The following is a 15136-nucleotide window of genomic DNA, read 5'->3' on the forward strand; positions in this document are numbered from 1 at the left end:
ACGGTTCGACACAGATAATTTCATAATCATTTAGATTTCCAAGTTTCGTTAAGATTGGTTAAGTTTTGGATGAGGAAACAGTCGAGTACGAAACCTCGATTTTTGTGATTTTTACGCGGGTTTTTTCACCTTGTCCTTATCGCACTAGTTTTAGGAGCCGCTTCCGTTAGCGAGACGGGTATATTTACCTAAAATATTTAAAACTCACCTCCTGTTTCGTCTTAAAAATTCAAATGACGGCGATCTGGGTAATTTTTTTATCTATACATTTTTAAGTTTTATTATGTTTGTTTATTTCTTTCTTTGTTTTTATCAATAAAACATTAATTTAAGTAAAAACAAAAATCTAAATAAACATTTACATGCCTATCTATATGTGGTTTTTATTTATTTTTACTACTAATGCAAGCTAGCAAACATTAGTGAGCCAACTAGTTTGTGTGAGATTCGATGATGTAGAACAGAAAGAAGATGTTACTGGTGTGGAAGCTGCGAAAGCAAGTATCCTTAATTCACCCGCTGCTGAAAACTGCAACGCATTACTGATTCTAGCTCCGGACGACGTATATCCTGGGGTCTGGGGTTCACCAGTGATTGGGTTATAGGTACTGCAGCGTGATTTAGCTAAGATACAGGATGTCACGTTAGTATAAAATCGCACGTTGTCAGCATCAAGTGTTATATTAACACCTGTTCTTGCTTCTCGAGTACATTGAGTTATCTGAAAGAAGAAATTACCCCTTATTTTTTTGCAAACCTAGTGTCTCACTCTCACTGGGCAAAGCCTTCTCACTTAAGCCGCGCCTAGACGGGACAATTTTTCGCCAGGTGTTGACGCAAAAATTAAATTGGAGGTAGGAAATTGACGGGACTTTATTATTCCCAGGTATAAAAAAAAACTAGTCTTCGAAGATTTTCCAAAAGTACCTTAGAGGTCATCCATTAATTACATCACACGTTTAGGGGGAGGGAGGGGGTCAAGAAAATGTGACATATTGTGACATGGGGGAGGGGGGAGACACAAACTTTGTGATGTCACTTTAACTTCATCAGTAACCGAAAATTTATTTAAATTATTTTATTCGCTGTACATTTAAATAACAAGTTTTTAAAACGATAATCGTTTTTATTCGTTTAATTTTCTGTCCTAAGCAGTTTTAGGTTATAAAATTACTAATATTTATATCGTCAAAAATATTTTGATAAAATATTAATAATACTTAGGTACTTGCTTAATTCGATTTGGCGATTTTGTAGAAAAAATGTGACGTCACACTAGGGGGGAGGGGTTTGCCAAATGCGACCAAGTGTGACAAGGAGGGGGGAGGGGTCAAAAACCTAGAAATTCGTATGACGTAATTAATGGATGACCCCTTAGGTAAAAATTTGGTGTAGCGTGATTCTAGTAGCCAGACAATTTGGACAAGGGCAGAGATTAAATGGGGATTTTTATTATAATGTATACTTACCAAATTAATTGAGTTGGTTCTCCTTAGGCAGCGTACAAAGTCGCAATAACCCATGAAGCAACCAGAAGGCTGTACGTTCAAAGCTGAAGATGCCAATGTCTGGAAATATTTAATTTATGTATTACCTAAGGGCCTGAACCTTCATTTATTATTTTACTGAATATTATTATTATTTTATTACTTACAGCGAGGGCAGTCGCGCAGGCAGCGTAAGTTGTATTCACGAAATACTGCGAGGCACAAGCGCTTAACGCAGTTAATTCTTGAGGACCCTAAAAATAAAACCACATACCTATAAATTAAATACTTATCTACATTATTAACACTTTTCTTGGCAACGAATCTTACAAACTGCATAATTTTACAGCTGCCTCCTTTTTTGGAATTTAACGAAAATATTATCTAAAGCTCTATGGTGAAACTTGAACTAAAGATTTTTTTTCCAAGAAAAGATTTAAAATAATGATAGGTATTGTAATTTTATAACTTTAAAGAAAGTTACTAACCTCTGGCATGGAAGTAACTCTGGAAAAACATGTTATACATCCATCTCTTAGTGTAATATTGGTAGGTTGAGCTGTACTACAAACTAAATTCAGCAAATTTTGAAGTTGCGCCCTGTAAAAAAAGTACAACTTAATACTTACCTACATTACTTACTAACCACGTTTGTAGTTTGTACTTAGGCACAGAATAAGTAATAGTATTATCATATTATTTGACTTAGGTAAATATGTTAAAGTAGAGTTGTTCATTATAAGGCAAAGAGCAAAGGCAAGATAGGGCCAAATTAATATTTTTTAACAAGATGGTGGCTTGACCGAGTTATACAAAAAAAAGGAACATTTACTATAATAATTAAATTCATAAAATTTATATTTATAAGTATAATCATAATATAATAATTTATTAATTGCAAGTATGTCATCATTTTTATTTATTTTATTTATGTCATCAATTTATTCACTGCAATCATAAACGTAAAAATTAATTATAATTACCCATTCGTCGGACAAAAAGCAGCCAATTTTTGATTTTTCCATTGTAAAATTTTATTCTTAACATCAGTAAAGTCGAAGATACCACTAGAAGATGCCCCAATCTGCATAAAATCAAGTAGGTGATATTTTTATTTTATTATAAGTTGTATAAAACATCAATACGTAGGTGAATTGAAACGAACGTTTGAATCTGACCTCACTAAAATTTAGTGCGTTCTCTTGTTTCCATTTTAAAATATTATTCTTGATTTCGTTTATATCAACGAAAGTGCCAGTTATCTCGATCTGTCGGATAAATCGAGGTTAGGTACTTTAGTAATGATCATGTCACCAAAGAGCCACATTCATTGAGCAGTATTTAATTAAGATTAAAATAGTAATTTAGCAAACCTAAAAGCTCAGCTATTACATAAAAGCCATATGAACGAGGTAAATGTAGTCTAGCCCTCTCCCCTACTACCTATAACCGTTGCCATAGTGTATAAACAAAATAATAAACATATGTACTTACAAAAAATATTAAACTCCAATAATAGTGACTTTTCCTCATTTTAGAAACAGGGTTTGTTCAACTGTAGTTAACGTGTCACATGTTCGGTAGGATTAATGAAAGTGTAAAATAAACGGATGCACCATTATTCTCGCCGGATATAAAATAGTGTGGCTGTGTAAAGTGATAAGTAATTTAACACCCATTAGTCCCGTAACCTAGTTAGTTGTTCCGCGCGACGTTACTCTTTATAATTTATTATTTTTATGTTATAATACCAAATGCCATACCTTTCCTAGAAACTAATTTACTTATATTAAAGAAAATTATGGAGACGGTGGTTCTATAACCAGATCCGACTCGAAGGACCATCTAGGTTTGAATAAATAAGTTCATTTAATTTTGTAATTCGCAAGACTTACATTTTAAACAATGAGTATAAAATGCCGTACTTAATGCAATTTTTTAAATATTTTATTTAATGCAATATTCGGTGTTCGGCAAAGTGATCGAAAATTCGTCAAAGGGACCGAATACGCCGAAATCGCCGATTACACCGAATAGTTGACGACGTTGACGTATATCCTAGGTCGGTTAAATACTATGGCTTTATATAGTTGGCTTTACTACCTAATACATAATATATTTACACTTTCATTGGTAAACCGCCTTCGGGAGCGCGGAAGTTTCGATCTTCATTAGAAACATTCTTTTGAAATTCATTAGACAAATTGACTGCACAATATTTATGTGTACGTAGGATTTAGTAATAATTCCATAAAATATTTCCATTCATGTGTACAAAGCGTGAAGTAACGACAGCCAGTTAACTCATATCGACATAGCGAAAAATCGGCCAAGAGCATGTCGGGCCATGCTCAGTGTAGGGTTCCATAGTTACCATTCTGTCACAATCAGTTAAACGCATATATTATTATTAGTAAGCGCTTTGTAATTCTTTTTAAATTAAACAAAATAAATAGTTGAAAATCGAAGTTAGATAAAAAAAAGTCTGAAGCAATTTTGATAGCCCACGCAGTACAAGTGTTATTTATACGTCATCATCATCATTTCATAGAATTTTGACGTTTAAAATAACACTTGCCCTGCGTGGGCTATCAAAATCTCTGCACTTTTCTTAATATAATTCTATTTCAGACGTGAGTCCATTACGGTAAGCATCATTATTAATAGACTTCAAATTGGAGTTGAGTTGAAGTTGAAGAAATGGGACCCTTATTTTGAAAGATACCCCACAACATCCTTGCGCATTCGAGCGACAGAGAGGCAGATAACATTATTCGATATTGGCGATGGCGGTCATTAGAGGCCCAAATCAATTATTCTATAGTTGTTCAAGCAAATTTTGTCGGTAGAAAAGGGCGGCAAATTAAAAACTGCAGGCGCGAAGGGTTATCGTCCCATAGAAAATTTGAATTTCGCGCCTTTTTCTACTGACAAGATTTGCTTGACCAAAAAGAAACCGTAAAGAAACACTATGTCTATGGTCTAAAATCTGAAAAAAAAAATTGTACAGGGCAATATTTTGACTATGGAGTGTAGAAGTAAAGGAGAGCTATCTTTTATGATAAGACGGTTGTAAAAGTGTCCAGCTGTCAGTATAAAGAATAGTTCGAAATCTCTCCGGTGGCGCTAGTAGGTAGCACCGGGAACTAACATGAATTTAGACCTTATTGACTGAGTGAAGTGCGCTGTCAGTTTTTTGAAATTTTATTAAAAATTTTCATAAAGTGATTTATTTAATTTAGGATTTCCTTGTGCAGTAAAACTAGCCGCCCCTGTCTCAGCACGCATCATATAGACTGCCACCTCTGTTATCTAGCCACCTCGGGCCTGGGCTTACCAGGCCTTAAGCCCCACATTCACACTCCTACCTTGTAGGCCGCCTCGTAGTCCGCCTCGTTGGGTAGGATTGTGTATGGGGGTTGCGGACTACGAGCCGTCCTACAAACGGCTAAACGGTAGGACGACTCGTAGTCCGCAACCCCCATACACAATCCTACCCAACGACGTGGACTACGAGGCGGCCTACAAGGTAGGAGTGTGAATGTGGGGCTTTAGGGCAAATCCACCGCTATAGGATATATTTTCTATAGTAAAAATGGGAAAAGTTTGCATCGTAAACAGTTGCCAAAGTGGGCGTAAGAGGAAAAAACAGAAAAATGTTACGAAATCCGTATCTTTTTTCCAACCAACGGTAAGTATGTAATTTTCACTACACCTTATAAAACAAAGTCCCCCGCCGCGACTGTCTGTTCGTGGGTTTGAATGTATCTTTGCGATAAACAAACTACAGGACGGTTTCAGTTCGATTTTCATGTATCAATAGAGTGATTCTTGAGGAAGGTTTACGTATATAATTTGTTGACTATAGTTCGTTTTTTTTAGCATTAGAAAGAACTTGCAAGAAGGTAAGCGATTTTGACATGTCTTTTAATTGAAAAACGCTTTTTAAAATTCAAAAACTATTACTGATGAAAGCAGAAGAATATAAATGATCGTATTAGATTCATAATTGTTACATATTTGCCGTAACTTATTTTTAAAATGTGTTTTTCAATTAAAAGACACATCAAGATTGTTTACCTAATTTCTAATGCTAAAAAAAACGAACTATAGTGCGAAGCCGGTCGCTAGTTATTTAATAAAATATTATATTGTGATTTTTATATTTTTCTTATAAAATTCACAATTTCACTTCAACAATTCTTCATTTTTCTATTAATTCTCAGACTCCGGCACGGTTAGAAAGTTGGAAAAAGTCGTTAGGAATTGCATTAAAAGCAAATGATTATATTTGCCATCTTCATTTTAAAGAAGAAAATATAAATATGTACGAAAAGTTAACTATTAAAGGAGAGCTCAAATATATTCCTACACAAAGAAAAACGCTTAAGGAAGAAGCTGTGCCCACGATTGAGCATCAGTTTATTCCCATTCCCGAACATGAACTCCAAGCCAATACTATTCACATAGAGGAATCTTTCGAACCATACCCCAATCAACCTAAGGACGAGCAGCAACAACAAATCAATGCCGAGCAACAGGAATTATCAGAAGATCAAAATGATTCTAATAATTTAATGGATTATGAAATGATACAACAGGACTTTGCGGAACCATTGTTTAGTCAATATCAGGATACTAATGTAACAATTAATCCAATAGAGAATTTTAAAAGTAAGTTTCGGGCATTTTCGTTGTTGCCGCCTTTTTGGCTACATGCAGAAAATCCTAATGGGCTGGAATTTATGCGAATGGATCCAAAAACTCAGAAGATTAAACATCATATACGTTTAAACGATGATCTAACTGTCACTGTAAGTGTTTATTAATGTAACAATAAAATTCGGTTGGCATGATTTGAATTTGTAACGAAACATAATTGCTATTTAATTGCAGGTAATTTTTCCCAATAATGAACAATTGCCACTAAAGGAGAAAATTAATTCATATGACAACACCTACGATTACTTAAAATCGGTTGAAAGATGGCCTTTGTGCGTTGGTACTCAGATTGACGACAATAAGTAAGTTTTGGTAGATTGTTAACCAAGGGATGAACGCAGTGAGAGTATAGTCCGAGGCTAAAATGATGCCATTCACCCGAGTTAAACACTCTACTTTTCATTTCGAATACGAGGAACCTAGCCCCAAAGCTTGTACTATGGGTGTAGGCGATAATACAACTGTTTGCAGTCGTCTTATGAATATATATACCATAATGTAACAGTTGTATTTAAAATAAAAGGATAACTCGTAAGCCTAATAACTTTGATTTTATTTAACATTTTTGTCATTAAAAATATTGTATGTAACGGTACATTAAATAGGTCTTAATTCTTGAACCTATCCTATTAAAACTCGACTTTTATGTGTATTTTAAGAACCCTTATTATGTAGGTACCTGTAGATTAAAGCACTATTTATACATAAACAATGGTACAGGAGAATAATAAAAGATAAAAACGAATTTATCTAATATATAATTACATCAATTTTCAGATTTTGTAAAGGTGTGATTATTGGTGATGATACTTACGAAAGAAATCAACAGTACCCAAGATGTAAATCTTGTCGAATATTACGAAATCGTTTGCAGAACCGTAATTCCACTTCAACTCTATTACAAAAAATGGCTGAAGCTAAACGGCGCGCTTCAAATCTTGTACATAAATGCAAGCGTCTGAAGAGGACGGTAAGTCTTATGCCGGCTACATACGTAACGATAAATCGTTGCGATAAAACTGTGCAGTCCGACTGTGCAGATAAATCGAACCGTGTGTATGACAAATCGTTACGATAATCGACAATCGGACAATCGGACTGCACAGTTTTATCGCAACGATTTATCGTTACGTATGTAGCCGGCATTAAAGCCGTAACAGACTACCGCACCGCGCCACGACCTTAATGGTGCGGTTAAAATATCTCTTTCACGCTCCAAATTATAGCTACATCCTTAGCCCCCTCCAGACTATGCGCGTGAATCGCGGGCGAAGCCGCGAACGCGAGTGTGGAGTCGATTTCGCAGGTCTGCGTTCTGGACTCCACACTCGCGTTCGCGGCTTCGCCCGCGATTCACGCGCATAGTCTGGAGGGGGCTCTTAACGCACGTACGGCGACCACCTTACGACTATCGGTACGTGCGCCGCACCGCACTAAAGTCGCGGTATGGTGCGGTAGTCTGTTACGGCTTTTTATCAAAAACATATTAAATAAATAAATATTAGGGAACATCTAAAGGCCCCTGTACACAATGGGCCAGCGCCGGCCAGGCCAAGGGACGCTGCCATGCGGTAGAATGAGGTAGCAATATCACTTGCTCCCTCTAACGCATAAATGCGTCCCCCAGACTGGCCCACGCTGGCCCATTGTGTACTGGCCTTTACACAGGTCAACCTAGCCCCAAACTAAGCAAAAGTTGTACTATGGGTACTAGGCGACGCTATAATATACTGTATTTGTATAATTGAAGACGTAAAATAATACAAAAAGAAACTTGAGCAAGAAGTTTTCATACATATTTTTCGAAATCATTTCGAAGTCCCTTAAGGCGTATCCAGATTAGTAAATTTTTCGCCAATCTGATTCAATTGCCCGATCGAATCAGGATCGAAGTGCGGATGCAAATACCAATTTGGCTCGCCGAATTCAACCGCCGATAATGACCGATATTACCGATAAAATGAAGTGCAGATGCAAGAATACCAATTTGTGAGGCCAGTCTGGATACCATTTCTGGATTTTTTCAATGTAGAGGGCTCTAATATCACCATAAATCTAAAATTAGAGATTGATGCCAATTTCATTTCTGATAAAATCAACCGATTTGATCAGTCCCGTCTGGATACCACTTTACTTAGCTGTTGTTTTTTATTCGCACACCCGCTTATAGACCAACAAGAAATTGTAGAAATTAAAAAGTGGCAACATCGTAGTGTCGTCCCTTTCAAATCAATCTAAGAAAACGGGACGACACTACGATGTTGCCACATTTTAATTACTACAATATCTTGTCGGCTTATAACTTTATACATTGTACCTACTTGAGTAACGAATTTCATATCGACCGTTCATATAATTGCAGAATATCCAATTAAGAGAGAAAATTTCCTTGGCTAAGGCGCAGTGTGCAAAGAAATCTGATACCGTAGTACAAGCATCTATTTCAAAACTACCTGAAGAATTTCAAAATGCCGTGAGATCATGTTTTGAAGCCGCGAAAAAAAATAATACAAAAGGTCGTCGATATACGTTAGAATGGATTTATGAGTGCATGTTGATACGTATAAAAAGCAGGAATACGTATGAATTTATACGTAAAAGAAATATTTTACCCCTTCCTTCTGTACAAACTTTAAATAAGTATCTCAGCAAAATCAGCTGTTCTGCATATGGATTCCAATCCTCTACTTTCTTTAGTTTAAAAGAAAGATGTGAGGCGATGAAGAAGGAGGAGAAACGAGGAGTTATTTTAGTGGATGAAATGAAATTAAGTGAAGGCGTTTATTTTGATTCTCAAACCATGAAATTTAATGGTTTTGTTGACCTGGGGCAACACACTCCAGATAATTTAAAAAATACAACAGCGGACCATGCTTTGGTGTTCAAGTTTGTGCCTTTTCGAGGTAGATGGGTTCAAGCCTTAGGTTGCTTTTTATCGAAAAATTCATGCAAAAGCGAACCGCTACATAAACTAGTTTTAGAGTGTATTGTTTTAATGGAAAACAGCGGAATTTGTGTTGATGCTGTCGTGATGGACGGTGCACCTTGGAACCGAGGAGTATGGAAAATATTCGGTGTAAATGAAGACACTGTTAGCTGTGAACACCCTTGTGACTGCTCACGACGGTTATGGATGATTTCAGATTTTAATCATTTAGTGAAATGTTTTCGAACATCTACTTTGGATGATAAGCTACAAGAGTTCAAGGTTAATTAAGAGTAATGCATGAGTAATGATAATTTTAAAAATATACAAGGTGTAATTATTATATCTGACCAAACTCTAGAGGGGTGAATATGTAGGTCATACTGAACAACTTTTACTATAGCCAACCCTGAAATCACGAAAAAGAAATCGCCTGTTTAATAGAAAACATTGACTGTACTGATTCACCGCAATATGTATGAGACAGCAGATTTTTTTTCACGATTTCGGGGCTGGTCCCATAGTATAAGTTGTTAAGTATGACCTATATTCACCCCTCAGAGTTTGGTCAGAGATAACAATTTCGCCTTGTATAAAATGATAATACGAAGTCAAACTAATGTAATATTCTTTTTTCAGACCCCTTACGGAACTGTGAAAAAAAGACATTGGGAAGCGGTATTAGAGGAAGAGAATTATCGTCAGCCTAACTTAAAAATCGCTTACAAGTTAACACCAGCGCATTTGAAACCGAAAGGTTTTCAAGTAATGAATGTTCCTCTTGCAACTGAAGTATGTACCTATAAATATAATCAATAATTTTCATTGATTGTCCGGATTTATTTCGTAGGACTTTCGGCTCATCAAAACTAATATTATTAATCTTATAAAAACAGGTGTTTGGTCACGAAATTTCGGTCGCCATGGCTCACTATCAACCCTATTGCGAGGAATTGAAGGATTCAACTGCAACACAAAAATTTATTGATCTTGTATTCAATTTGATACAAGCTATGTCTTCGCGTATACCAAGAGATGCTCTGTACGTGAATGAAAATTGCAGACGAAGAAAGGTAAGAAATAGTTGGCGATTAAAATTAAGGTCAATGCGGAGAAGACCGTCTATCAGCTAAGTCCGTCTACTCACTATAACATTTAAGGGAAGACCGTCATAAAGAAAGACCGGCCGGATGGTGCCTTAAACCAGAAGTAGCCAACCTTTTAATGTATTTTTGTTAGTAGATACCTCTTATAGTGAAGAATAATTTATGCCGATTATAATTAGAATTAATATAATTATGCGTTGCTGGTAGTGAATATTATGTGTTAATGTTAATATGCCGGAACCGCCGCCGCCTCGCAACCTGAATATATCCCTTGGCACCTATACAGCCTATACTGTAATTTTTAGTTTAATATAAAAATTAGGAACATTTAAAAATTTGTATGGAATATATTTTTTGCTCCTTACTAATATCTGTAAATGTCTACTACTGACTATACTTTTGTGTAGAGAAGCGGCCGTCCCCTTTCCTCTTAATATTTCATTGTATAGCTTTGAAGCTTGTTTACTTAATGAAGAAATACTTTTTTCAGGCAATCCAGGAATTTTTAGAATTCCTTGCAGACTGGGAAAAGCTCGAAAAAAAAATACCTGTGTCAAGGAGCACGTTAACTGGATTAAAAGTAACTTTACGGGCAACACTTGAAATTTTGGATATGCTGAATGTTGCATGTGATTACAAGTATTTGATGACAGCAACCCTATCTCAAGATCCGTTGGAGGTAATTAATAATTACTAATTATGTAATCCAATGAATATGAATCTGCTTGTATGGAATCTGCATCATGTATGCTGCCTTACTTTTGGAGAAAGTCCAGAAAGCCTTTTTAAAAATAAAAAATAAATTATAATTCATTAATTCAAGCTAATTGTACTCATATTTTTACATTATTTACATTTTGATTACACAACATTAATAACATTACATTTAAATATAATTTACTAAAATTAACAATAAAATTTAAAAATTTAGAAATCACATTAAAGAATAATGATATACAATATATACACAAAAACACAACAATACATACAAAACTAACCTACACCTGTCCTTACATGCCTGTTGCAACAGTGCACAATATAAGGACAGTCAAGCCGATCTGCGATCATCGCCAGGACAGTGTTGGCGCTGGCCCGCACGCGCCGCACCAGCGCAGCTGCGCGCACGCGCATGATGGCGTGGAAACAGGCCGTGTGGGCCCCGCGAACATGCCCGAAGCGCTACAGTAGCGGGGCAGCCCCAACACCGCCCTGAATGCGTTATTGTACTGGACGCGGAGCGCGTTGTACGCTCTTTGCGTGTAGTCCGCCCACAGGCCACACGTGTACAGCGACGTGCAGTACGCTTTGAAAAGCGTTATCTTCACGTCACTACTACAACGAGCAAACCTGCGAGCCAATATGTTCGCCCTTACGCACAACGCCCTCCGCTCCCGCTCCATATCCACATCATCCTTGAGGTCCGCAGTAACAATATGCCCTAGGTACTTGAAACTCTGTACTCTGTCTAAGAGAGCTCCGTTAAGCATGACAGGTGGCACATATTTTTTTAGGATACAGTTCCTACCTAGTCCATATACTTAATGTACCCATCAATATATTTCTGCCTGGTGTTTTTGGGTTTAATTCTTTTGAAATGAGGCGTAACTTTGGGCTGTGGACGTTTTTTATCGCTTACCTTCTTTCTAATGCTAAAAAAACGAACATAGCCATATAAATATTAGTACTATTATAAATGCAAAAGTGTGTCTGTTACCTCTTCACGCTTAAACCGCTGAACCAATTTAGATAAAATTATGGAGATAGTTTGAGACCCGAGGTCCTATATTTTTTATTGAATAATAATTTTGACTTGTTTTCAGAGATTTTTCTCCGTCATGAGATATTCGTGTGGAGGAAACGATCACCCTGATCCCAAAATGTTTGCACAAGTTTACCGATTGGCGTCTTGTTTTTCCCTAATACGCCCTCCGAAAGGTTGTAACGTTTCCGGCAAAGATTTGCTGAAGAACTTACTAGGAGCAAAGGATATGGTAACTGGTTCAAACGAGGCTAAGCAAGCATGGCTGGAAAGCCTCGACCATATACTAGATAATGGTGAACCATTGATTGATGGTTATGAAGACCATGACTACAACGAGGCTGTCACCAGTGACGCGGTGCAGTCTTACATTGCTGGGTACATCGTCCGCAAATTGCGAAAAATCGTAAAATGCAATAATTGTTTGAAACTCATACAAATGAGTCCCAATGAGGGAAAAATGTTAATGAGAAACGACGTAATCGATAAAATGGATTTATACGGCGGGTTAATTTATGCTAGTGACGATCTATTCAATCTGACCAAAATGATAGAGAAATGTGTGTTAAGAGCAATAAGCAAAGCTTTAACCAATATGGAGACGATCAGTGAAATTACGCAAGAATTACAAAAAGAAACATTGATAAAAGTTGGATGTGCCGACCATTCCAAACAAGTATCAAAAAAAATTATCGATATGTACGTAGTTATGCGAGCCCACTTTCTGGCAAAATATGAAAATAAACGTTACGACGCAGCCAAAACCAAAACTAAAATGAACAGGAAAAATGCCAAGTTATTGTCTTAATTACTAGTAGTTCGCCCCGAACTAAGAACTCGTATTCGCTGAAAACTACCGCGCAGCGCGCACACTCAGGTTTTGATTTCCAACTCAATCTCACTAGTGATACCTACTAATACTTTATATACGAGATTACCGCCACGTGGGATGTTGACTCGACGATCATTGTTGCGATAGTCGTCTCGGTTTTTTTTCCGTCATGAGATATTCGTGTGGAGGAAACGATCACCCTGATCCCAAAATGTTTGCACAAGTTTACCGATTGGCGTCTCGTTTTTCCCTAATACGCCCGGTTGTAATGTTTCCGGCAAGGATTTGCTGAAGAACTTACTAGGAGCGAAGGATCTGGTAACCATTGATTCATGGTTATGAAGACCATGATTACAACGAGGCTGTAAACCAGTGACGCGGTTCAGTCTTACATTGCTGGGTACATCGTCCGCAAATTGCGAAAAATCGTAAAATGCAATAATTGTTTAAAACTCATACAAATGAGTCCTAATGAGGGAAAACTGTTAGTGAGAAACGACGTAATCGATAAAATGGATTTATACGGCGGGTTAATTTATGCTAGTGACGATCTATTCAATCTGACCAAAATGATAGAGAAATGTATGTTAAGAGTAATAAGCAAAGCTTTAACCAATATGGAGACGATCAGTGAAATTACGCAAGAATGACTAAAAGGAGCATTGATAAAAGTTGGATGTGTCGACCATTTCAAACATATATTAAAAAATGTTATCGATATGTACGTAGTTATGCGAGCCCACTTTCTGGCAAAATATAAAAATAAACGTTACGCCGCAGCCAAAACCAAAACTAAAATGAATAGGATAAATGCCAAGTTATTGTCTTAATTACTAATAGTTCGCCCCGAACTAAGAACTCGCATTCGCTGAAAACTACCGCGCAGCGCGCACACTCAGGTTTTGATATCCAACTCAATCTCACTAGTGATACTTAGGTAAGTAATACTTTATATACGAGATTACCGCCATGTGGGATGTTGACTCGACGATCATTGTTGCGATAGTCGTCTCAGCGGACGGTCTCATAGCGAAGAGTCTCAACCAACACCTAGAGACTGGATCAAGGGTCAGATGCAGGCAAATTGTGACAAAACATTCGCTGATGTTAACAAGAAATAACTCAAAATGTAGTCAATATGATGGGTGCTGAGAAAGGGGCGGCTACAGGGCCTGGGGCCTAGGGCGGCAAAGACTGCAAATCCGCCACTACATTATACATATATAAAAATGTGTTCGGGTGTTTTATTTTGTTTTGTGTTTTTATATTTTACTTTTATATTAATATTAAAAACGAAAAACAAAAAAGAGCCTTTTATTTCTCGCCGGTAAAACAAACACAATATTATAAACTTAAATTTACATTAGGTTTAGTATTACAATAATATTTAATATTCCTCAAATCAATGTTCTATTATGCTTGGTTATGTAATAAGTAGTAAGTAATTATATTTTTTTCTTGTAATTTATTCTGCAACAACCCCTCCTGTGAGGGTGAAGGCCTCCTCCAGTGATGCTGGTCATCACAATTTCTGTTCTCTATCTTTTTCAACTTACATATGTATATCAATATTAATTTAAATATTGGTATTAAATACCTACAAATACAAATAATAAAAAGCTAATAAATACTCTTATCGGGATTCGAACCCGCGACCTCCTGCTTCATAAGCGGGGTCACTACCGACAAGGCTAAAAGACCGTCAAAAATTGGTTCGCGATGCACAGTGGCGCCGCGGCGCGGCCTATTTAATGTTTTTGAGGGACACTTTTTAATACATGAAGATTGTTTTCCTCATCTCTACCTTCCATAATTTTGACGTTTAAATCCATAGACTTAATAATATATAAAGACGGAGCTATGGAGTGTAGAAGTAATCTCTACCTTCCATAGACGGAGCCTCAGCGAGCTGTCACTGTTGCCACTTTTGTTTAGTGTACGATTAACAATGAGGCCCACGTTGCTGTAGCCATGTCGATAAAGTCATATCGATAAACTATCGACATTTCTTGCAATTTTAATTTTACTTCAAAGGCTTAACGATACCTAAAATGACCAAAAACGCTTTTATTCTTTATTGTGGTTATCATATCACAATTTTATAGTCACGCCCCAGCAGGGAACCAAGGGAAAGTTCCGATATTTAATTAAAATACATAAATACCTCCTAAAATAGGTGTTCCGCAATAATTGAATTATATTATTATATTATAATATATTCATTATCTATTAGCATTTCAATTATGTTTATGTTTAACGAAGATATTGAAGGTTCAATTAATCGCTATTTCGTTCCGCTGTGTA

General features: G+C 36.6%; 2 protein-coding genes across 4 annotated transcripts; one reads left to right on the forward strand and one right to left on the reverse strand.

Moving 5' to 3' along the window:
- Nucleotides 1–3117, reverse strand: LOC134666438 (uncharacterized). Of its 2 annotated transcripts, XM_063523598.1 has the most exons (7): nt 2982–3117; nt 2666–2755; nt 2471–2571; nt 1976–2087; nt 1655–1741; nt 1470–1568; nt 1–721 (listed from the first exon to the last, which is right to left on the reverse strand). In XM_063523598.1, exons 1-7 carry the CDS (start codon nt 3018–3020, stop codon nt 410–412), a joined length of 840 nt encoding a protein of 279 aa, XP_063379668.1. In that variant the 5' UTR covers nt 3021–3117; the 3' UTR covers nt 1–409. The 2 variants fall into 2 exon arrangements, with proteins under 2 accessions (XP_063379668.1, XP_063379670.1); XM_063523600.1 differs by lacking the exon at nt 2666–2755 and having other exon boundaries at nt 2–721.
- A 1921-nt stretch (nt 3118–5038) lies between these two features.
- On the forward strand, nt 5039–7309 carry LOC134666984 (uncharacterized). 2 transcript variants are annotated; one of them, XM_063524293.1, is made up of 3 exons: nt 5039–6301; nt 6384–6511; nt 6987–7309. In XM_063524293.1, exons 1-3 carry the CDS (start codon nt 5813–5815, stop codon nt 7285–7287), a joined length of 918 nt encoding a protein of 305 aa, XP_063380363.1. In that variant the 5' UTR covers nt 5039–5812; the 3' UTR covers nt 7288–7309. The 2 variants fall into 2 exon arrangements, with proteins under 2 accessions (XP_063380363.1, XP_063380364.1); XM_063524294.1 differs by having other exon boundaries at nt 6384–7309.
- Nucleotides 7310–15136: the final 7827 nt, after the last annotated feature.

This window comes from Cydia fagiglandana, chromosome 8 (genome assembly GCF_963556715.1).
Source record: "Cydia fagiglandana chromosome 8, ilCydFagi1.1, whole genome shotgun sequence".
In the NCBI taxonomy this organism is placed as follows: Eukaryota; Metazoa; Arthropoda; class Insecta; order Lepidoptera; family Tortricidae; genus Cydia; species Cydia fagiglandana.